A 23,754-nucleotide genomic window follows, 5' to 3' on the forward strand; every position below is an offset into this window, starting at 1 on the left:
TTGTAAATTCAATCTCGAGTATCAAGCCACTTATCGATCGCCTACCATCAACCATCTCCGATGCATTTCCGTTGTGCAGCATAATGGGCGGCACCTAACTTTCAAGGGGAGGTTGAAGTCGTCGTCGTAATTGATGCCAGATCGGGAATAGCATGCCAAGCCGAAGAGATTAGTCATCCCACAGCGTAGACTAAGTTAGTGGAACGAACTCAGCCTCTAAATGCACACTTGCTGTACCTTGTATTGACTAGCGTAGTTTAATTCTACTGTACTTTCACTCTAGTTTCTTGATGTAATAGAGATCATCCACGAATACGTGCTGGCGTGTCAGTGGAAGCTGTTTTTCCTCTAGTCAACATCATCTTATCGTCTTGGATCTGATTCTTCCATTTTTTCCCCACACGTGGAGCCAGAGCTTTCACCATCACTGTGGCCGATGGCGTGTTCTCCTGGCCGTCCCATTGGCTGGATGCACCCCAGAAGTGGCTGATTGGTGGATTGCTTGTCCTGGATAAGCGGTCGCAAGCGGCAGTATCAGGCCTGTTTCAACACCGGCAATGTCTCTTTTTGCTTTTCCTTCCTCAACGGACTGCAGGAATCCATCAAATTTGTCCAGCTTTGATTGATTTTCATCGAAATGACATTGGATTTACCTTCTCTAGGCCATTGATATCGATATCGCAAGCCAAGAGGCAGTTCCTGGCCAGATCCTGAACCAGATACCGCGCGACCATGGACTGGCTGAGCATCCAGACCCGAGCGGCGAAAAGCCACTAAACCGTCTTAAACTGGCCAACTGGGCCCCATTACGCCAGCTGCCTCGACAAGCTTAAACCGCCGCCGGCCAGTGCGAGGGCACGCTTGCCGACCGCTGACGATCGCTTCTGGCTCTGCCGCTCTGCTTCTCCTCCCCCTTCGGGCTTGCTTTTTCTGCTGCATGGTGCGGGCCTGTGTGACGATGCAGCGGGCCCTCTGACTGCTCTCGTGCAGTGCAGGCCCCCCCACAGTCGGCCGTCTCGAAAGATCGCCTCAAAGCCTAAAATAATAATAATCAGCCAGAAGACATAAAACTTTCTTCCAAGCTCAGCTTTCGCCTGCTGGTTTTTCTTTTTCCATTCCCATCAGACTGGTAGCCTGACATTGGCACGGCCTCCTTCTCCCCTCGACTCCTTCTTCCTCACCAATACCCTCTGCCTTACCTCTCCATCCCGGTGCCCTGCCAGCCATTCATCCAATACCCTCTTCTCCTGGTTGGCGCTATATTTGCTCTTGTACTTGGCTTTACGAGATCCGTGGGGGATCTGAACTCGCACTCACAGCTCTCAATCACGACATTCTTGGTCCGTCTTGGTTCATTTAAAAAGCTGTGCCATCCCATCCTTTAGACCGTCCGACATGGCTAGCCAGTTCGCTTAAATCAACTGAATTATCCGACTCAGCTGTGTTATCGCGATTCACCATCTATTTGCATTTTGTCGTCAAGACCCCGGTGGTCTGCCTTTTTTTATATACCTCCCGTCTCCACCCTGCATATCTTCAGTTTTTGGATTACACCAACGCACCATGCCTGGAGATATACCCACAAAGGTCGGCCATGGGCTGGCCAAGGTCCTACGCCTGAAGCTGCCGGAGAAGCCGCAGCCCGATGCCGTCACCCGCGGCGAGTCGACGTTCTCTGTCGGCACCTTTGACACCTATTCCTACGTCGAGCCCGAGCCCACCGCGGCCGAATGGTTCGCCGAAATCACTCCATCGTGGAAGGAAATCGGCCTCTACTTTTACAGGCTGTTCCCGTTCCTGTCCTGGATCACCCGGTACAACACGACGTGGCTCATAGGAGACTTGGTCGCCGGTATCACGGTTGGCGCCGTCGTTGTTCCCCAGGGTATGGCATACGCTCAGCTCGCTCAGCTGCCCGTAGAGTACGGTCTATACTCGTCCTTCATGGGAGTGCTGATCTACTGGTTCTTTGCAACCTCCAAGGATATCACCATTGGCGTACGTACGACTCTCCATTTTTGATTGCTGTAACTAACTCGGTTAGCCTGTTGCTGTCATGTCTACTTTGGTCGGAAACATCGTTACGGAAGCCGCAGAGACTCTTCCTGATGTCGAGCCGCACGTTATTGCATCTTGCTTAGCTGTCATCTGCGGTGGAATTGTCACCTTTATGGGTCTGGCCCGTCTTGGATTTATCGTCGACTTCATCCCTCTCCCAGCTATCACAGCTTTCATGACCGGCTCAGCAATCAACATCTGTTCCGGCCAGGTTTCTACCATGCTTGGCGAGACTGACAAAGTCAACACCCGAGGCGCCACCTACAACACTATTATCCAAACGCTTAGGGCCCTTCCATCTTCCACCCTCGATGCTGCCATGGGCGTCACCGCTTGCGCCATGCTGTATATCATCCGTTTTGCTTGCAACACGGCCGCCAAAAAACAGCCCCATCGCGCTAAGATGTGGTTCTTCATCTCTACTCTGCGCACTGTGTTTGTCATCTTATTCTACACCATGATCAGCGCTGCCACCAACCTTCACCGGAGAGACAACCCGGCATTCAAAGTCCTTGGAACCGTGCCTCGAGGTTTCAAGCATGCTGCCGTCCCCACTGTCAATGCTGAAATTATCAAGACATTTGCCAGTGAATTGCCCGCCGCCGTGATCGTTCTCCTGATTGAACACATTGCCATCTCGAAGTCCTTTGGACGTGTTAACAATTACACGATCGACCCGTCTCAGGAACTGGTGGCCATTGGCGTGACCAACCTGCTCGGCCCATTCCTCGGCGGCTACCCAGCTACTGGATCTTTTTCGCGAACTGCAATTAAATCCAAGGCAGGTGTTCGGACCCCGCTGGCCGGTGTCATCACTGCCGTTGTTGTCCTCCTCGCCATCTACGCTCTGCCGGCTCTTTTCTGGTACATCCCCAAGGCTTCCCTGGCTGGTGTCATCATCCACGCAGTCGGTGACTTGATCACCCCTCCCAATGTTGTCTACCAGTTCTACCGCGTTTCACCATTGGACTGTGTGATCTTCTTTGTTGGTGTCATTGTCACTGTTTTCACCTCGATTGAGATTGGTGTCTACTGTACCGTGTGCATATCCGTGGCAGTGCTCTTGTTCCGCGTGGCCAAGGCCCGCGGTGAGTTCCTCGGCCGTGTCACTATCCATTCCGTCGTTGGCGACCACGTTTTGGAAGAGTCCAAGCCTGGCCTCGGCGATGCCGACCGCACGCGTTCCATCTTCCTCCCCCTCAACCACGCCGATGGGTCTAACCCAGAGATTGAGATTGAGCAGCCGTACCCTGGTATCTTTATTTACCGCTTTTCTGAAGGCTTCAACTACCCGAATGCCAACCACTACACCGATTATCTTGTCGAGACTATTTTCCAGAAAACCCGCCGAACCAATCCCTTCACGTACAGCAACCCCGGTGACCGCCCGTGGAACAACCCAGGGCCCCGCAAGGGCAAACAGGAAGAAGATCGGTCTCATCTTCCGACTCTCCGAGCGGTCATCCTCGATTTCTCTTCTGTTAACAACGTTGATGTCACTTCTGTCCAGAATCTGATTGACGTTCGCAACCAGCTCGACATTTATGCATCTCCCCACACTGTCCAATGGCACTTTGCGCACGTTAAGAACCGCTGGACCAAGCGTGCCCTTGCTGCTGCCGGCTTCGGCTACCCAACTCCCCAATCCGAAGATGGTTTCCACCGCTGGAAGCCAATCTTCAGCGTTACCGAGATTGAGGGCCAGTCATCGGCTGCTGCTCACGCGGAGATCGTCGCCAATGAGAACACCCGCCAGGCTAGCTCTCATGGCCACGACCTCGAAAGCGGAATCAAGAACCCTTCACACACTGCAGAGCGCGAAACGCACGGCATTGAGGAGTCGTCCAACTCTAGTATTGGTGAGGACGACAAGCTGCAGCGCGATCTGAAGGACAGCAAGGCGTACCAGAATCGGCGTAAAATGGCTGTGGTGCAGGGCGTCAACCTACCATTCTTTCATATCGACATCACCAGTGCGTTGGAGAGCGCGTTGGCCAACTCGCAGGAGGAGCCTGCTGATGTCTCAAGCGATTGATTGTGATCTCCCTGGATGGAGGCTGTTTTGATTTTTCAACTTCTATTCCCTTCCTGTTATGCTTTTGAGCGAGTGATTGTCTTTGATTATCTACTCTTAATCTTGATCCACTGATCGCATACCGTCGCTACGTATACCCCACAGTTAGCTGTCGATCATGTATGTATATAGATTTTGATTCGATGCAATGCATCTATTTGCCATGCACCAGATAATAAGTATTGCCGTGCCTCGATAGTAACTACTGTGAACTTATAAATAATGCTCATTGCCAAGCCGGAGCCAGTCAACTCCCGCTAAAGCTTTAGACGCAATTCCTAGCCCTAAGTCAGTAATCTTGTAAAGATTAATAATGCCCTCTTCTTTCTCGTCCCTAGGTTCGCTCACTAAACTTATCCTTAGCTAACTAGATTATTAGATGAGCTCTTAAAATAGACGGTTTCAGCGAAAATATCTGGAATCATTGTTCTTGCTCCCCTCTCCGTGTGGACACCTCTTGAGAACTAGCTCACTCATCATATTGCTATCGGACTATTCAAGCAATGCTACGCCCCATTCCGCCTATCTCTGATTGAAAGATAGATATATGCCTAAAATAAATGGAATAAACTAACTCAAATGTCAGAAAATATGTGATCATTAGCTGAGCTGGCAATGTGAACCAAGCAGTCAGTCCCTGTCACAGCTCACTCAGCTGCGGTCGTTTCAGCCGGCTGAAGAGGAAGAGATGGAAGAGAAGTTCGCGAAATTTGTTGGGTTCCTCGCCTGGGGATCTGGCGAAAAAGTACTGCTCGTTAAGGGTGTCCAACAGCAATCATGGAAGGAAAGAGAAGACGAAGAAGACGATAACAGAAGAAAGAAAAGGGAAGAAAGCTTTGGCCGATCTCTACTCGAATCAAGATTTATGACAAGAAAGGTGCCGGCAGGGAGGAGGAAAGAAGACATACACAAACCGACGAAGGAGGAGAATGGATGCCCGGGTCTTGGTGGTAGAGCATCCGTACTAATGGTCAGAACTACATAAAGCATTTACAGAGCTGCAAATGAATACCTGACTAGGTTGAGGCTTTTTTGCGACTTTAAGAACATATACTGTGAGGAGGCATGAGAATAGCTTGCACTCAACTCAATTCAAAAACCCAGGATGAACTCGCGGTCTAACAATAACCTGCTTAAGCGTCTTACAAATCAACGGCGATTCACAGCTTGCCTAACAATTAGTAATTAGCATGGCAGGTCTGAATTTCTGACGTCGGAACCTGCTCAACTTCAGCATTGTAGTTCAGATGCGTATGCTAGTACGTAGATGCTAATACATTGTGTATCGAAGGTCGAATCAGCCTTGAGTCCGCTTTGACACCTTAATTCATAGACCTCTTCAGCCCTTGCTATACCTATCCTCCATCATCGTACACAGGAATCTCGCTCTCTTCACCAAACAGATTGAATAGTTGAATAAATAGTGAATAAGCATGCTTCTCTCACGACATTGGTCTCATGAATCCTGCTCCCTGGAGAGAAATCTGCCTTCAATACTGGATGTTTACCACAATCCACACATTAATTATAGAACTTTAGCTACCACGACAACCATAACCCTAGATCAGTGTGCGAGAAAAGGTTGAGAAATTGTACAATGCGTTATCTCCAGTGTCCGAACCCGCACGCCTAGAGCTCATGACAACAAATCCAGATTGAGGAAGAGAAATGCGGAACTCGACATTCACGTAGCCTTGCCGTGACTTCTGAGCCACATCTTTATTAACCTTTGGAACCTAATCCAGCGGAGTGTCATTTTGCCAAATTTGTTCTGGATATGCTGTTTGTTTGCAGTGGATAATGATCTTACTGAGGTCGCCCATTCACTCGACCGCATTCTAGCAACTTGAAAACATCTTTGTAAGTAGTGATAGAACCTGCACTTCAGGTCTATATCCAGTTACTTAGATTACATCTTATATCACATTAACTTGAATCGAGGCCCAAACCGTATCCGCCGTCTCCGTTTTCTCCGTCTGGATATTACTGCTCTTACTGCCTCAATAGACTAAACAAGCCCAGACAATCCAGGACCAGAAGCTCTGACATGGGTATGTACATTTCAATAGAGAGAAATGGCCTGTTAGCATGGATTTGGGAATCAGAATGCCTTGTAAAGATCCTGTACAGCTACGCCGAGCATCAGATTCTCCCAACCGATCCCCTGCGATTTAGCCGCCCGCCACAGCCACGGCGGAGCTTTGGGTTCTTGATTCGCAAGACGTTGTAGCCCTTCAAAGCATTCCAGCAAAGTTGGTAGGGTTCGCTTAGAGTACAGCTGGTCACAGTCAAGGCGACATCTGCGCCAGAAAGTACCTCACTGACGGTTAACCATAGCTTATTCTGCAGTTGGGTAATGCTGCTCTGATGATGTACACTTGACAAGACTTTAATTCAAGCCGACAATCGTCAAAAGAGAACCAAAGCCGATTCGAGGCTTGTCAGGCGCCTTGACAATGCCAGAGGGATTTGGTTCGACGGGGAAGAGTCTTAGGGCTCCGTAACTTACATACTGTCTTGTATTTTTGCAAAATTTCAGCAAACTTGCAAATTTGCATGAGCGGAATGCCACCAATTGCACGCTTGATTCTCCGCAGCCCGTCGATCCATCAATACCCTAGGTTCCTGTTTCATCCCCAGGTTGGCAATGGAGCTTGAAAAGTTCAAACCCTGGAGAGATAGCCATTCAGAACACATCCCAGTGCCTCTTACAAGCCGGCAAAATATAATCATTATATTGCTCATCCTGTTTTCTCACTACCATCATTGGTATTGGCGCTGCCGCCGCCCAACTGACCGATGGAGCTTGCTCGCCGTATGCCACAAACACCACCAGCGGGCCCCTAACAGTCTTCCAACATCCAAGTCTCTCCATAGCTTCCTTCATTCTGCTCGTGGCTGGAACTCCTGGGGCATCCAGGCAACGCCAAACACAATACCCAGCTACCCAAAGGAAGAGCTGGGTAGGGTATTAAACCAGAAGTTCATTATTTCGCAATGCACCATGCTCACTGATCCCGCCACTCAGGACGCAGGGTATGACTTGTGCAGCCTGGATGGCGGGTGATACAGCTCTATAACAGACAAGTTTGGTTGTATCACATACAACGCGAGCCTCTTCGATATATCCGCTTTGAGTAGGTATCTCCATGGCAAAGGGCTCCGTATGGGATTGTACAGCCAGCCAGGCACGCCGTGCAAAGCTCGTCCACGGTACCAACGTCACCGTGGGGTCGGCGTTCATCGACCATGTCGACAAGAATAATAACTGCTATTTCGACTATGAGAACCCAAACACACAGCTGTACCGCGAGCTGATCACTCTCTGGGTATCCTGAGGCGTCGACATGATCAAGCTCGACTATGTGACGCCGGGCTCAACTTTCCAGGATACATGCATGCCCGGGAACCTGAATGCTTCAGCAATTGCATACCACTGCGCGATTGAGAAAAGTGGCAGGAAGTTCCAGCTTGATGTCTCGTCAGATGTTTGCCGGAGTCAGCCGTACTGGGGGACCTGGAACTCCAATGCGGACAGTATCCGCGTGGACACGGATATTAACCCCTATGACAGCGATGATTTTTTTTTTTTTTATATGCAGCATGTACGGTCGAGGACTATCGGCAATTTGTTAACTTGCAAGTTGTCGACGCTCAAAACGATAAACCTGTTACATTGCGGGGCAACCTGGACAACCTGTTTGTCGGCAATCCTGCCAAAGTTAAGGAGTCACAGACAAGCAGCGGAATACGCTGATGAGAATCTGGATTGGAGCCTCTTCAAATCTGTTTCTCGGCTCTGATATGACGAATTCTTGATGATCTAGGCAGATGGCTCATCACGTCCCCCTCGTCTATTGCTGCTGCAGACTTCTGCGCCATGTACCCGATGCAGCCGCGAAATCCTGGGACGGGCAGCAACCAGGCCGTGCAGTTGCAGGCGTGTATTACTGGCCCGAGTGAGCACGGTGAGGCTTATGTGTTGCTGACGAACTTGGGCCAAACCTGGGCGATGGCGGCTATGTCACGGTTGGTGGCGGAGAGCAGAAGATGTCCGTTACGCTTGCTGATATGGGACCCTCAAGGTCTTCTGCTAATAGATTGGATCTCTCCCCTAGACCAATCCATGTTCTCATCTTGCTGTGATCACATCTAAATGGCCTTCAAAACAGCCGGAGTTTTTTATTGTCTGTGCAATGAAGGTGCATGTGGGACACGGCAGTGGCAGCAGATACTGTTCTATAGACCCCAATCGGTAGGCAGGCAATGACAATGAAATGACCATTGAGTTCACCAAGGATATAGGCATTCGGGTCAGTTGAGGGCTGGGGCAGGGCATTGTGGATTTTATCCAGTATGACCCTAGCCGCTGCTGCCTCTACAAGCAAGGCACATATCCAGGCTATTGTATAGTCGGTGTGTTTGAAGGGAGCCATTGGCCCCAGACTTGACAAATGGTCTCAATCGAGGAATCTTTGGGTGTAAGCTGTTTAGAAAATGCATGTACCTAGCTGCAAACAATCTGTTTCGTAGAACATAACTCGCAGAGGTCCATGAGGCTAGGTGGGGTAAATCTGTCTTGGAGCTGGGCAAGACCGTTTCTCCCTCAACAGCCAATTATTATCTGTAACTAGAAACCATCTTATTAAATCGGAAAGGATCTTATATTTTCCCAAGTTTTTTATTTCGCAGATTCCATAATTTCCGAGACTTTATATTTGCCCAATAAGTTCTGTTACGGGATAAACCCAGGGTAAGGGCTCAGGCATGGCCTTCGCTGCTATATAGGGCGCTAGAGCAACTTATCAGAATGATCAGTTGTCTTGTACCTCTTTAGTCAAGTAGTTTGGCCTATACCAGCGCATAGGTATCCAGCCCGTTACAAGTTCGGCTTGTTTAGGAGCCCTTAGGAATTTAGGTAGCCGCACTTTCGTGAATGTACAACTAGCATAGCTTGACTTGTTAAACCACAGCTATATCACGGACGAGCCAACTATATACTCCAACTAGGTGTCATATGGTAAAACAGACAATAGTCTGATTATAGTGACCTTTTTGGCCCAGTTGGGAGTATGCCCGCCCGGCCACGTGCTCTTGCGGGTTAGTTTTGTTTCTGTCAACCCTGCTCTGTCAGCCAGGACTCAGAGCAGGTTAGCAACAGTGATCCTGCCTATAATTATTAGATTATCTAGAGTATAGCTACTCTGAGTGCTTTCAAACATGGCTTCTAGGCAGCTAATCCGCCGCGCGATTTGGCGAGAGGTTGTTAAGATAAGCCACCTAAGGGTCAAGCAAATAGGTTACCAATTCAGATAGCCATGCAAGAACCCATGTTTTGGCAGGCTGGGCGGGTAAGGTTAGCGAGTCTATTACACAGCGAACTATGTGTGGTGCATCTGAGCATAGCAAACACAAGCTTCCGAGCACCGCTGGTGGACCAGAGCTGTCAGATCTATTCCGAGACTCAAACCTGTCCCAAATTACCTCCCATGCCAGAGGGCAATAACCAACGCATAGGCTAGCCATCGAACGGGTCGAATCAAACAACAAGCTGTCTCACCTACGATGTCTCTGCACTCCTTAAGTGGCATAAGCACTCAGACTGGCTTCCTGTCCCTATGAACATCCAGGCATCGAATTGCTACACCACAAAGCAAAACAAATACCGTTCCTCACACCCCCTAGCCTACTTCTCTCCATTATTCGACACAGGTACATACATCCATATACAGTATCCAAACCTATGCATAATCCAAGAAACTGACAAAGATGAAACCACCTCAGCATGTCCATCCGTCGTTGTAGCCATCAATCGTCTTCGGAAGAGCACGGGCAGAAAGTGCACCCAGGACATATACGGGCCACATCAAGGTCGAGCCGGAAGCTGCGGAAACCAACTTTGAGGCAGAACATTAGACGGAGATACAGATTGATATATCCAACAACATGGATTCGTTGTCTAAGCTATTGTCGGGTGACACCCGCCGGATGCCGGGTGGGCCCGACACGTGCGGCGCTGAAGCCGGAAGTGTAAACCTTAAATACAATTGCCTAACAGTGGTATAGGAATGGAAGTTATGGGCCCCGCGCCTGCTGTTCGTGTGTGGAATGAACTACAAGACCAATGGATGGACCTTAAGAGCTGGGCCATATACACACTGTCACCTACTTCCTTTCAGTTTAGAAATGTACTGTATTGTTCTTGGTGGTCTTACGTCTGGTGGTGCTCTGATAGGTCACAGGAGCAGTATTGGACATATGCGGCTAACCCTTCTAATTTACATTACAGCGTATACCTGAATAGTGGACTTCTATCCCCCATCTCCTCCAGCTCACTATCAGTGTACCGTTCTCTAACCTCATCTTCACTAAACCGCTCCTTGCTTCGATTCAACCTAAAGAGGGCAAACTCAAGAACAAGACACGCAACGATTCCCGCCGCGGCAAAGGCGAACGAGTTTCCGTACCCAGTCACATACCGTGGAGCTTCGTCCTGCTTGTAGATGAAGCTACCGATGAGGCCGCCCACATTCCCCATGCAGATCAGGTATCCGATAGCCACGGCCCGTTTGGCAAGGTGCGGTGTGTTGGAGACGTTCCAGGCGTTGACACCGGGGAGGATAGGGTACATGCTGTCAGTCGGAAATGTTAGCAGATTAGCTCTTAAGAATAGGATGGATGGATGATACCCGAAGCAGGCTAAGCAGACGCCGAAATAACACAACGCTATGTTTTCTTCGATGTTGGCCGCATGTGTGTAAAGTATGCTAAAGGCAACGACTTGCGCTAGCTGAGGCACGACAATGAACGGCATCCGCCAGGTGTATCTGTCCGCAAAGATGGAGAATACAAATGCTGAGAAAGCGCCGAGTGCATAAGGCGGGATGGTGAGTAGCTGGGCCCTGGCCGAGGTGAACCCCATGCCGGCGATAATCTGCGGCATGGTGAATTTCATCGCGTAATTGGGGACCGCATTAGACCAGCTTCCAAGGATGAGGAGGTAGATTTTCCAATCGGTTAAGACGCTATTGATGGCTGACCAGTTAACGCTTTTTCTGTTGTGCGGACTTTGGACGCTGTTGGCTAGTTGGCGGAGTTCGAGGAAGCGTATTTCAGAGGGGGTGAGCCAGCTGGACGACAGCGAGGGGGAGTCAAGGAGGAGGAAGAAGGTCAGAATTGCGAGAACAATGGTGGCTAGACCTTCTATTATGAAAATCTGCACTCGGATTACTATAGTCCACAGACTACCTACGGGAGCAGAGCACCTACCCATCGCCATCCCTCGTAGCCAGCAAGACCGCTCATTTTGGCAATAGCGAACGCAAGAAGACCGGAGAAGGCGCCTCCGGATGCAGCGGAGGTGTAGAGTATGGCGATGCGCGTTTGCGTTTCTCCGGGGAGGTACCATTTCGAAATTAAGAGGACTGCGCCTGGGAGAAAGCCGGACCTGGTAAGACTTAGTAAGAGTATTCACATGCCTTTACCGCCAGGGGACAAACTCGAATAGGCCTATAGCAGGAACCGAATCGCAAGTAAGCTGTCGAAGCTTTGGACAAAGCCTGTGCAGAGCATAATCACACCCCAGACGAATATCAACGTGCCCAAGTAGACTGACGGCCTTTTACAATGGTTTAAGATGATATTACTGGGAACCTCTGCAGCTAAATTAGCGGAGTTTGCATGTATATGACAGAAGACGTGCCTGCGAGGACATAGGGCACGAAAAATATAGCCAAAGCAATGTTGTATTGCCCTCCACTCATTCCCAAACTCGGGAGGAGACCTTCGATTTTGGCATTTCCTAAAATATCAGATCCATATAGGTTAACCAGTCTGCTTGTCCTCACCAATGTTTGTCTTGTCGATGTACGCGAACAGATACAAAACTACCAACATAGGTAGAAGCCGCCACTATGCCTCTATTAATTGTGAACACCTCGCTAGTCGAAAATGAGCTCATACGTCTACCTGCACAATCACTGTCAGCCTCACTTGTATCATATAAGCAAATAAAGACATTGTGCCAACACACACCTTCCGTAACACTCTTTTCTTCTCTTCGTCCGGGAAGTTGGCGAGGAACTCTTCGTCTCCAGGAGACAACCCGTGCGCGGAGTGCTCAACGTGCATCGTCAGCTCCTTCTCCGGAGAGACGCTTTCTATATTCGAAGCAGTACCGGACGGCATTTTGGAGTGTAGACGTACAAACCCGTAGACCTGTATCTATTGGACTGCTACACCACATGGGGAAGGGCAGAATATAAGCGAACGGAGTAAGTAGCCAAGCTCAAAGGAGTGCCAACTCCGCCTAAGATTCATGAAGCTAGATGGCAGCAAGAAGCAACGCTGTTTTCGATCTCTTAGGATTGTCGGCTTGTACCTCGGCCGGGGCCTCAGAGCGCGGAGGGAGTCCGATGAATCCGCAAATCCGGGATTCCGGGGAATCCGGGGTATCCGGGGTATCCGAATAGCGCAGAAGTGCTAGGGACGTAAGTTCCCAGACTAAACTGTCTACACCCGTATAGCATGGAAGGCGAACTGGCCGCCTTTCCCTTGTCGTTTCCGCGTTCTCCGGCTATCAATGCTATTTCTTGCACTAAGTGACCCGGCTATAGCTCACCAGCGTAAACATATATGAAGCAACGACCGCTTAGCAAGTCTTAGATTTCATTCCCATTAGAGTCAAGGACTTAATTACATCTATAATTCCATTTGAACTACTTTCTTCGATAAATTCCCATTCGTCATACCCAGTCATCATGGTCGGTTTCGATATGCACGGGTTGACGCCTGCCCCAGTCACGCCGTTCACTCCTACCGGTGAGATCGACTACGACGCTATCCAACGGCTGGGAAGCTGGCTCAGTAGTATGAACGGCGTCAAAGGGCTCGTTGTACTAGGCCACGCAGGGGAGGGCACCTTTCTGACTGCCGAGGAGCAAGTCGCGGTGATCAAGGCATTTGTCAAGTCAGTTGACGACAAAATCCCCATCATCGCTGGCATCACCGGCGAAGGAACTGAGGTGGCGGCACTAGAGGCGCAGCGCGCTAAAGCTGCTGGGGCGAAAGCCGGCCTTCTGTATCCATCTCACGGCTGGCTGCGGTTTGGATACCAGGACGGAGCACCCCAGGATCGCTACCGCCGTGTCTACGAGGTCAGCAATCTCCCATTGATTCTCTTCCAGTATCCAGACAACACCAAGGCCACATATAGCTTGCAGACGATGCTCGATATCGCTGCGCAACCGGGTGTCTTTGCAATGAAAAACGGTGTTCGAAATATGCGGCGCTGGGATACAGAAATCCCTGTAATCCGACGCGAGCGGCCTGACCTGCAGATTCTGAGCTGCCACGATGAGTATCTGCTACATACTGCCTTTGATGTTGACGGGTTTTTGGTTGGATATGGGAATATTGCGCCGGAGCCGCTGATTGAGTTGATTGAGGCGGGCAAAGCCAAAGACTACAGAAGGGCCAGGGCTATCCACGACCGGCTTCTCCCGGTGACCAAGAGCGTCTATCACCGTGGATCGCACATGGAGGGGACTGTTGCTTTGAAACACGCATTGGTGGCCCGAGGGATTCTCTCACACGCCACCGTTCGATCTCCGCTTCGTCCGCTGGAGGCTGGTGCTGAGCAGGAGATCCATGCTGCAATCGGCACTGCTGCATTAGGAAAGGTTGCATAGACCGTTATGTTCCTTAGTACTGTGTATATACTTTCAGTCAGTAGCTTTATGGCACCCAATCTGTTTTAGCTTAGTTGGTCGGAGCATCCCCGGCTGCAGTGCCCTAGCGGATTAAGCGGAGACTAGACCGAGGTCAATGTCGGCTTTTCCTGCTGCAAATACATAAGCAGACTATAGTTGCATCATCTTTGGGGTAATTCTCTGTTCAAAGTATGCGCTTTCTAATGGGTAGCTTTACCGTGATTGATAACTATTCCTTCCATGTCAGATTCTCATAGTTCAGCTTGCTCTCCGTTCGAGAACCGGAGAAAGGACCCCAAAGTCAGTCGCGCCTGTGATTCGTGCAAAGCAAAGAAGATCCGCTGCTCGGGTACTCTACCGTGCAATATATGCTCCAGAAGAAGGTTGAGTTGCAGCTATGCCAGTCGATACGCTCGCGGACGTCCACCTACTCCTCCACCACACACACAGAGCCATCTAGGACGAAGTACAGATAGTGGGCGAGAACTGACTCCCAATATCCAGACAAATGCCGCAGAGTCACGCGCAACATCTGAGCTGGTAATCGAAGGCCAGTACTTTGACCTTACGTCGGGCCTCAGCTTTCTGCACCGAGCTACGAGTAAGCTCTCGGCGCAAAGGGGGCAATATGTTGCCCATGGATATCTCGACGTTCAACGAAACCAGCTTCTTGCGTCAGCAGGAGACCAACCGTTCTATCAGGGTGATTCCAGTGCCGAGGCAGATGTGCTGCCGGATGACGCGACAACCCGGGAGAGGCTGTCCCTCTATTTCGATACGTGCGTGGTCACGTACCGCATGCTTCATCGCCAGACCGTAGAACGGTGGTTAGCCAGCATGCTGCAAAACAGAGAGCAGGGCCGCTCTATCGCCAACTCGCTGGGAAACGCCCGTACAGCGAGCATCCTGGCCATCCTGGCAATTGCAGACCTTCGGTGCTTCAAGCTCAAGCGCAAGCACAGCAATAGCGCCTTGAATGACCCTCAGCTTGAGTCTTGCGGTCTTCGCGAAAGCGACCCTCTTTTCTACGCTTCAATGATGCGTACCGAGTCGGAAACAGGGTTTCCTACCCTGGAATCCGTCCAGGCGCGGCTGCTTCAGGTTCTATATCTACTTCAGACGGGGCGCATGAACAAAGCGTGGTATACCTTCGGCAATGCATGTCAGATCATCTCATCACTGGGTCTACATCGGAAACAGTATCGGCAGCATAATGCTCTTGGCCCACAGGCGGACTACATCGAGCAGCAGTGTGCGAAGCGCGTCTTCTGGACTGCGTACACGATTGACAAATATATCAGCGTTGTTCTTGGGCGGCCATGCCTCATACATAATGAGGGAATCGATCAGGAATTTCCAGATCTGGTTAACGATGAGAACACGGGGCCAGACGGACGCCTGACCTCTGATGCGAGGGAGGAGTGTCATGTCTCGTCTTTGATACACCATGCAAAGTGCGTTCTCACCCGATTTGGAGGGCTTTGGGTGAGGTTCAACTAACGTGCATGACAGAATCGCACAGCTCATCGGGCGAATCTCGACCGACGTGTACTATAAAAATCAAACAGACCATGCAGCTGCCGCCAATGTCCTCGTGCGTGAGCTGCAAGAGTGGCGCGCGGAGCTCCCTCCCCATCTAGGCACTGTCAAGCCATCAACCCTTATTCCAAGTTTCCGGCGCGAGGCCACGGCCTTGCGTCTGGCCTATTGCCATGCACTAATTCACGTAACGCGCCCATTTCTGCTGGGCGATGGGAAGCACAGTTTTGACAACGATCCGGCATCCCGGACCAAAATATCCGAGTGCTTGTCTGCCGCAAGAAATGCTCTCGAGTTGATCGGTACGATTGTTGATGACCATGAGCTGTCCCACTCTTTCTGGTGGACCCAGTACGTTCTGTTCTGCGCACTTGCAGTTGTGTATGTATGGGAGATCCAACGGAATACGCATCAAAGTCTTGAGGACAGCGGCGGCCTGACCCATGCATCTCACGAGACCTTGTTTGAACTGGCTGAGAGAAGCAGGTCCTATCTCCGGGGCGGCGCTGGTTCGCTGCACCTCTCCAACCCGAACTCCCGCTACGGCTTGATTCTGGAGGAAGTACGACTGGAGGCTCAACGGCAGGTGTCACAGATTCGAAGTCGAAGTACTCGTGCTACATTGGGAACGGAAAAGGAGGCGGAAAATAGGCCGCATGAGGCATGGAGCGACCAACCAATGCCAATTCCAGGTCCAAATGATGAACTGGACATCACTACAAGCGCCATTCTCAACTCTGGCTCCAGTATGCTCGAAAGCTGGCAGACAACGGACTGGCTGGATCTGGATTCTTCGGTATCTCTGGCCCTCATGCCCGCAACTTATAGCCATTATTTGCTGATTTCTGGCAGGCTTTCTACCCGGTCATGAACCTGGCTGATATTCTACCTTAGCACCGGACTGAGGCCTATCGTCGAACTCTGACTTGCACCTGCACTAAGAAGGCTGTGATGCCCTCCAACACGGGATCTAGCACATACGACCACAAGGTATGAAGATTAGGGCGTCCCGTCAAAAAAGGCTGCTTTGTACATTCTGGATATGTTCAATCCGGACATAGGCCCACTTATCGCAGGGCCAGAGATCGATAGTCCTTACAATGCTTTGATGCTAACCCAGAATTACCATCTGCTGTTTGGAGAGTTTGAGATATATTTTGAACAGAAGGACACTAGCATTGAGCGCACATATGTTATCGACTCTACCGAGCGAAGGCCATTTTTGTGGAATCCTCTAATTTCCAGTTACCCGGGAACTTCATCTCAGTCCTGAGACTACTATTGATCCACCTGCTAGTAAGCTTCTAAAGGTCCACTGTGCTATTGCACATATTCTGAAACTCAGCGGTGCGGGAGAGTATATAGAGAGAACGCTTCGGGAGATGACTGAAATCTGCGTCAGCGCAGATGGCTTTACAGATCTGGGACGCCTTGTAAGATCACGACTGGGGAACTGGTCAAATGTATTAGCTGTTTACTAGCTCGATCTCTCTGGTAACTAAGTTGTGTGATACGGCAAATGCTCATACAAGCATTAGTTTATGCAATTTGAGAATAGCTATCTCGCGAAAGTCTACTGTCTATATCAAGGAATCCTACTAAAAAGATAATAGTCCTCCCTTAGTCGTCTTCATATTCTTCAATTGTTACGCCAGCATGTCGAAAGTGACCTTCAGCGCTGTCTCTTTTCGCACCAATAGTATCGACACGTGTTTGCAGGAAAGTATCGAAGCCCTGGTCAGGCCAAGTTTCGTAGTATTCCCAATTTCGCTTAATATAAGCCTTCAACTCAGCAAAGAATTCCTCAATAGGGTTCAGCCCTGGTGAGTATGGCGGGAAGAACAATACTTTAACCCCGGCTTCAGAGCACATCTGCTTGACTCTCGGACATACCGGCCGCCAGAAAGGAAAAGCCCGTACGGCGGACGAAGAAACAGATACAGCTACAGATAGTGATTCGAGCGCTAGTAGCAGAGGATCTACCAGAAATAGCGCGCATCGAGTATATGGACGAACGGCCTACCGAGCAGCCGAGAATGCCTACCGAGTCGAATTGAAAGAACAGATTAGCGATCAATCTGAATATCTGCTTGGAGAAGCAGATGAGAGACCATAGAGATTGAAGGGGAGTGATGACCCCATTATTGATAGCGGAGCAACAAGTACCTGCAGCGGCAAGAATATTCTATTTAAGTTTCTAGATCAGAAATGTAGAGGCAGCTTAGGAACAGCTCGATAGTGGAGTGATACAGAAATATAAGGCCACGTATCTAAGATGCACTTTCCTTTTAGAACATAAAGATTTAATATCTTTATTTATCTGGAGATTCAGTAGCACATTACTAACCAAGAGGCATAGTATATAAATGCTATATATTTTGCCCGCAACCTATATAATCTATCAACGTTTTTCTTGATCTCTGGGACTCGAGTGGTAGGTTTTAGAAAATGTGGTCGTTATAGTTCATATATATACACCTCGAAGTCATACTAAAACTGTCCAAGCATCTCTCATGTCCAGCTCTATGCAGCTAACTTCTCATAAAACCCCTTCAACCCCTCAAACTCCTTCTCTATAACAGCCGCACGCCCCTCACTCCTCGGTGTAATCTTGATCGGAAATTTCTTCGGGCAAACCAGAAACCCGCCTTCATACCCAGTGTCCACGGATATATCAACGTTCTCCTCACCTTTAACCCGCTCAAAATCAAACGCCCAGACCAGCTTCGCAATATTGATCTTCAACGAGGCCTCGGCCATTTTCTGGCCTGAGCAGATCCGCCGCCCTGCACCCCAGCCATAGGACGTTTTGCGCTGTGCGGTCGAGTCAAGCGTGCTGTTGTTGTCTTTTGTGCCGTATTTGTTCCCGTCGAGCCAGCGGTCCGGGTTAAAAATGGCGGGATTGGAGTACTCGGTCTCGTCATGGTGGATTGCCCAGGTGTTTGCAAAGAATATTGTGCCTGCAGGGAAAATGTAGTCCTTATATGTGTCTGTTTGGGTGAGCATGTGTGGAATTCCGCCAGCTGCGACAGGTCTCCAGCGAAGGATCTGACGGGCGATCGTTAGCAAAGTATATATGCATGATGTCTGAAGGCTTGAAACACCTACCTCATGCATACAAGCCTCGATATACGGCAGATTCTCCAAGTCATTCATGGTGGGGGACCTCTCTGTCCCAACAACCCGATCAACATCTTCTTGAACGCGCTTCAATGCACCCGGATTTTCAAGCACAGCCAGCAGGAACGACAGAAGCGTCGACGAAGTCGTATCAGAGCCGGCCTCCATGAGGATCCCACCAAGATACGTCGTATGCTCATCGTCCAATCCGTTCTTTACCTGATCATCAATGAGCTTCTCCATAAAGCACCCCGTCCTAATTCCCTTAGCCATCCGCTCTTTTGTCGCATTATAAAGCCGAAAATACAACGCGCGCTGGTCTCGTCGAATCTCCTTCGCCCTGCGCTTCCACGGCGCTAGGAACTCAGGAATATGCCGCAGGAACGTGATCCCGTCGACTGGCGGTGCGGCGCCAGGTTCCAGGAGCGCAGTGAATCGATTCTGAACGTCGTAGAGAGCCTGTACGTTCGGTGAATTGAAGTCTGCGCCGCGTTGACCAAAGACTGAGGCGAGGATAACGGCTGTCGTGTATCGCTGAATGTGTTCGTAGTACCGGTCTGGGGAACGGATTAGGTCGAATGCCGTCTGGGTGGCCTCGGCTTCTTGGATGGGGAGGACGCCGGCGAGTTCGCGCGGGGTGAAGAGGCCCTGGGCTGCTTTGCGCAGGGCTTTCCAGCCGTCGCCGTATGGGGCGAAGAGGATATGGGTGTGGTTCTTGCAGATGAGCTCGTTGGCGATGTAGTTGTCTGGGCGGGAGGAGTAGATGTGGCCGCGTTTCTCGAGGAGTCTTGGACGGAATGATGAGCCAAGAATAATTTTTATATTTGATTTATTTGATTTTATCAATGAATAATGAATTACTATACTCACTCTTGAACGTCTTTCCAGTTATTAAGGACCACGACGTTTGTTGGGCCGAATTTGAGTCCGATTATGGGACCGTACTTCTTTGTCCATTGGTGGAAACTGTGTATATGCCGTTAGCCGCAGGCCAGACTTCAAGTAGAAGAGAGCTGACGAACAGTAAGAATGCCTTCGACGGAGGAATCAGATTCAGATTTCCTATCAATGGCAGTGGCTTTGGTCCTGGGGGGAAGTTCTTCGGTCGCAAGCTGGCCCAGGTATACGGAGCGAGTGCTACGACCAATGATGTGACAATGGCCACAAGTAACGAGACAAGCAGGATCCAGAGGTCGTTGCCCAGTGAGAGACCCATGATTACGATTGGAGCTCTGTTATGGGAGAGGAGGAGCCGCCGGCACCAAGGAAACAGGTACAGTTTATATGCCAGACTCACTAATCTTTGGTGATTAACCCAAGTCTCCAACAAAGTCAATTGGTTCAATAATGTTATACCGAGAGCGAAATTACACTCCACTGCGCAGCATAGCCATAAATCCAGTGCGTACTAATGATATATAGACAGGGGTGAATGCCAATGAGAAAGTGCCAGGCACGGCCCGCCCGATAGTAGTCGGTGGAGAATCAATCCGAACGATTCCTTAGTCGATACGCACGTATTCCGACTGGATCAGACCATAATATGCCTATATCAGGCCCATTATAGGTTGCGGGGCCGAAAATAGAGGTCGGTTAGAATCCGATTATGCCTGCAGGCTTCAGGGTCCTTGGTTCTTAGCGGGAAATTTTCTCCCGTTCAGATATCCCCTGCTATCCCATCACTTGCAGGCCCATGTGTTCGATCAAAGATTGGGCAGCGCTGCCACCATGACTTTGAATGCGGCTCAGAAGACGAATCTCAGCGTGACATGGATCCTAGGAGGAATTGCCACCATTACAGTCTTCACCCGGATGTACGTGCGGTTCTTCCAGCAACGAACTCCAGGATGGGATGACTATGTGATGATTCTCTGCTGGGTATGCCACCCAGCCGGTCGAACGAACGAGCTACATCAGAAGAAATGAAAAATGAACTGACTCTGCAAGTGCCTAGCAATAACCTCAGCCTCTCTCGCCTCCACCGCAATCCACTACGGCCTCGGAGTGGATCTCTACGGTATCCAATCCCCAGACGACAGAGTCAATGCGTTGAAATACCTCACTCTCGCGCCCAATCCAAGCATTCTCAGCGTTGCCTTCGGCAAACTATCGATTGTTCTGTTCTTCCACCGGCTGCTGGGCGTCTCAATGACAAGGACGCTCTCGACGATTCTATGGATCCTCCTCTTCATCACGGCAGGTCTTTCTATCTCGGCAGTAGTTGCCGTCCTCGCCTTCTGTACCCCAACCGAATCTATCTGGGATAAGACAATCCCTCCAAAACGCTGCATGGCACCAGAAACACAGTTGGGTATTGGCCTTGCCCAGGCTTGTACGTTAATATCCTTCTTTTCGAAAAGAAGGCCGGTCTGACCAAGGACAGCCTTTAATGCCTTTACCGATATAATCCTCGGTCTCCTCCCAGCGTACAGTCTTTATAACCTACAGATGCCCCTACGCCGCAAGATCGGTCTCATGCTGCTTTTTGGGGTTGGTGTGTTTGGATGTGTCATCACCAGTATTAAAGCGTGGCAGCTCCGGAACCTGACAGGGCATGATAATCTGACAAGTATTTATTTCCTGAATTGAACCTAGGTAAAACCATACTGACACGATGTGTCTAGAATCATGGTCTCCAATCACAATATGGAATACGTATATCCCCCTTTTATCCATTACAAATAAGACCAGGGCAGCTAACTCATTGTCACCATCTCGCCAACCTTTAGTGCTGAAGTAAGAGCAACCACATCCCAAATCCCGGGCGTACCATCCACTAACAAAGCTTCAGATGTTCGTCCTGATAACATGCGCTAACATACCCATGATCCGCTCGCTCTTCCGCCGTATCTTCGACATCCACTCCTCCGCCCCTGCCTCATACCCGCTCGATTCTACGCCGCGAAACAAATCACTCTCGGCAAGGACGAAGGATCGATACTTTTCTCTCGGAAATAGTCAGGGGAACACGCAGAGCAGTGTCTCTGCGGGCTGGGGAACCAGGCGCAATAGTGTCGATCGAATATACCCGTTGACACGGCAGGATAGTCCGCCTAATTCCGGCATTGATGGTGGAGGGGGGGAGACGGGGAGTCAAAAGGGTATTGTGAAGGGGACAGACTTTAGTGTTAGCTACAGTTAACAGACTATATATACAAATACTATATACACATAATATAGTCACTTATTCGTCTAATAGAATGTTTAAGGAGTCAGTTGCACCCTGATTACTCTGTACATCAAAGACATATACTTGACCCCATAGAGTCACATAGACATATAACCCCACCCACATTCAGCTACGTAGGTTCATCACTCAGCTCAGTTTTCGCATGCTGATATTGCTGCTATTTCTTGACTGCGTAGTCTGGGTAAGTTGCATTATGCCATTCCAACGGCAATTCTTCTCTTATTCCTGCCCGTAGCTAGTTCGCAATACGCACAGCATACGCAGAGCTACCACAGACTGGAGGCAGACTATCTTCTTCTTACCTGCTTTAGCACAGTTTACGTTCTGCACAGTAAGCACATATTGAACTTCCCACTCAGCAAAAAGGGAAAGGGCTAACCCCCCTTGGAGACTTATGTTGACTAATATACTGGTTGTCGGCACACTTCAGGTACATGACCCCACTCCCCACACGAGATTCGGAGCCGAAAGGCTAACCATCTTTGGACAGCTAGCTTCTGACTAATATACCGCACGTGGATCCACTTCACTCTGCTCAGGCCAAGTCACTCCACCCGCTCTCAGACTCCCGTCAAACTCCAACTCACTGCCCGCAATCTACAATCTCGCATTTGAGGATGAAGCCCAATTAGCAAGGCAATATTACATATTTAACCTGTTTCTACAGTTCTTCCTACTTCACCTGCATCATCGTGCAATCGGGTCCCAAGAAGCCAATCCAGAAAAAGTATAACAGTCGCTTACAATGGTGCGGGCCGTGCTCGCTCTACTTGCAACTGCTTTTCAGGCTCGCTGAATTTCTGCAAGGGCTATTAGCCAACGCATTAAGTGTGCTAAGCCTGTGGCTCAGAGTGTCATTTTGCGCTTGTGGCCGTGTCGTGGGTATGGCGAGTTTGCAATGGCGGCTCACCCCATGTCGTCGGGAATCATGTACTAGATCGGTATTTCAAGTTTGGATGGCCTCTAGAAGGCAATGCTGTCTTCGCTATTGCACAGATTGCTCCCTTATATGCTATTGTTCAGCAACGGGGGAGAGTCACAGGTTTTGGTTTATCTGAAGGGAGGGAGACAAAACCCTTATTGGACAGTAGCTCTAAAAGACTATTTTATTTGAGTTTGACGTGGTTTATACACGCCTTAATCCTGTTCCTCATATACGACTTCGATTGGACCTAGAAGAGGCACGACCAGCTTCGGACGCTCATCAAGGCCAGTTGGATAAACCACTGTGCCCATGTTTCCAGAGGAGAAAGAGGCAAGGGTCGTTGCCAGATCTCTGGGACCCCCCAGCTCCACCATTCTATAACGCAACCCCTGTGCTGCAGCCGAAAAACATCGCCGTGAGCTGAATCTGGCGGAAAATCCCAAGGTTCTCCATCGTACGCATCAAGGGTACCTGTCCAGCTTTCGCCAGGCTGAAGACACACAAACAACCAATGCTGACCGCATTTAAACCCTCGAGGCAAATCCGTCAGGTACGCAGTCACGTTGCAGGGAAATATAGGCCTGCCAAGTTCCCATGTCGCCCCGTTCCGCAGTCTGTCTAGCTGGATGGATGACTCGTACTGTATGACGGTCCCAACATACAACATTATAGGCTCCGCGGGTGCATTGCCCAGCACACCGTGATAGGTGACTTTAATTTTCCCGTCATCAACCTCGAGAGTCACTGTTAAGATAGGGGCGCCAGACCTGCGGGACGGAATATGTTGATTAGCAACGATGAAATACCATGCGACAAGAGATTCAGGATAAAAGCACATGAGGAAAACTACCAAGTATAGGAAGCAAGAAACTATTCAACTCTGCAGATGGCTGGATCAAAGCCTGTCCCAGCCGGTTTTGGTTTTGATACGGGTCCTGTAATAGTCACTGAGGGGAGAGGGCAGTAAACCGGAAACGAGGTCCGGCAGGCAGGATAATCTTCGGCCCTGAAGGCAAGGCCTGACCCTGACTTTGGTGTTCTAGCTTTGTCCCCCAGGCCCAGTATGCAATTTCGCCCCCGGCCCACAGTATCTCGTACTGGCCACAATATTAAGCCGCGGTCCGTGCCTTTTTGGGAG

General features: G+C 49.9%; 7 protein-coding genes across 7 annotated transcripts, besides 1 other annotated feature; 4 read left to right on the forward strand and 3 right to left on the reverse strand.

Annotated features, from left to right (window-relative positions):
- Positions 1-23,754: part of a sequence feature (contig 1.48 1..95913(-1)) that runs on past both edges of the window.
- ANIA_02730 (sulfate permease sB) lies at positions 1,564-4,290 on the forward strand (the record flags this gene model as incomplete). The annotated part of the gene is made up of 2 exons (XM_655242.2): positions 1,564-1,998; positions 2,045-4,290. 2 exons carry the CDS (start codon positions 1,564-1,566, stop codon positions 4,091-4,093), a joined length of 2,484 nt encoding a protein of 827 aa, XP_660334.1. The 3' UTR covers positions 4,094-4,290.
- On the reverse strand, positions 7,141-7,383 carry ANIA_11361 (uncharacterized protein; the record flags this gene model as incomplete). Its single annotated transcript, XM_050612664.1, has 2 exons — positions 7,141-7,184; positions 7,239-7,383. The coding sequence occupies 2 exons, from the start codon at positions 7,381-7,383 to the stop codon at positions 7,141-7,143; spliced, it is 189 nt and encodes a 62-aa protein (XP_050468559.1).
- ANIA_02729 (putative MFS transporter) lies at positions 10,416-12,319 on the reverse strand (the record flags this gene model as incomplete). The annotated part of the gene is made up of 4 exons (XM_655241.1): positions 10,416-11,348; positions 11,402-11,579; positions 11,617-11,750; positions 12,167-12,319. 4 exons carry the CDS (start codon positions 12,317-12,319, stop codon positions 10,416-10,418), a joined length of 1,398 nt encoding a protein of 465 aa, XP_660333.1.
- Positions 12,892-13,821, forward strand: ANIA_02728 (dihydrodipicolinate synthase family protein; the record flags this gene model as incomplete). The annotated part of the gene is made up of 1 exon (XM_655240.1): positions 12,892-13,821. One exon carries the CDS (start codon positions 12,892-12,894, stop codon positions 13,819-13,821), a length of 930 nt encoding a protein of 309 aa, XP_660332.1.
- On the forward strand, positions 14,083-16,252 carry ANIA_12314 (Zn(II)2Cys6 transcription factor; the record flags this gene model as incomplete). Its single annotated transcript, XM_050612665.1, has 2 exons — positions 14,083-15,296; positions 15,355-16,252. 2 exons carry the CDS (start codon positions 14,083-14,085, stop codon positions 16,250-16,252), a joined length of 2,112 nt encoding a protein of 703 aa, XP_050468560.1.
- On the reverse strand, positions 17,905-19,717 carry ANIA_02727 (protein CYP665A1; the record flags this gene model as incomplete). Its single annotated transcript, XM_655239.1, has 4 exons — positions 17,905-18,429; positions 18,490-19,288; positions 19,372-19,467; positions 19,524-19,717. The coding sequence occupies 4 exons, from the start codon at positions 19,715-19,717 to the stop codon at positions 17,905-17,907; spliced, it is 1,614 nt and encodes a 537-aa protein (XP_660331.1).
- Positions 20,230-21,241, forward strand: ANIA_02726 (uncharacterized protein; the record flags this gene model as incomplete). Its single annotated transcript, XM_655238.1, has 4 exons — positions 20,230-20,379; positions 20,449-20,833; positions 20,885-20,995; positions 21,126-21,241. 4 exons carry the CDS (start codon positions 20,230-20,232, stop codon positions 21,239-21,241), a joined length of 762 nt encoding a protein of 253 aa, XP_660330.1.

This window comes from Aspergillus nidulans, chromosome VI (genome assembly GCF_000011425.1).
Source record: "Aspergillus nidulans FGSC A4 chromosome VI".
Classification (NCBI taxonomy): domain Eukaryota; kingdom Fungi; phylum Ascomycota; class Eurotiomycetes; order Eurotiales; family Aspergillaceae; genus Aspergillus; species Aspergillus nidulans.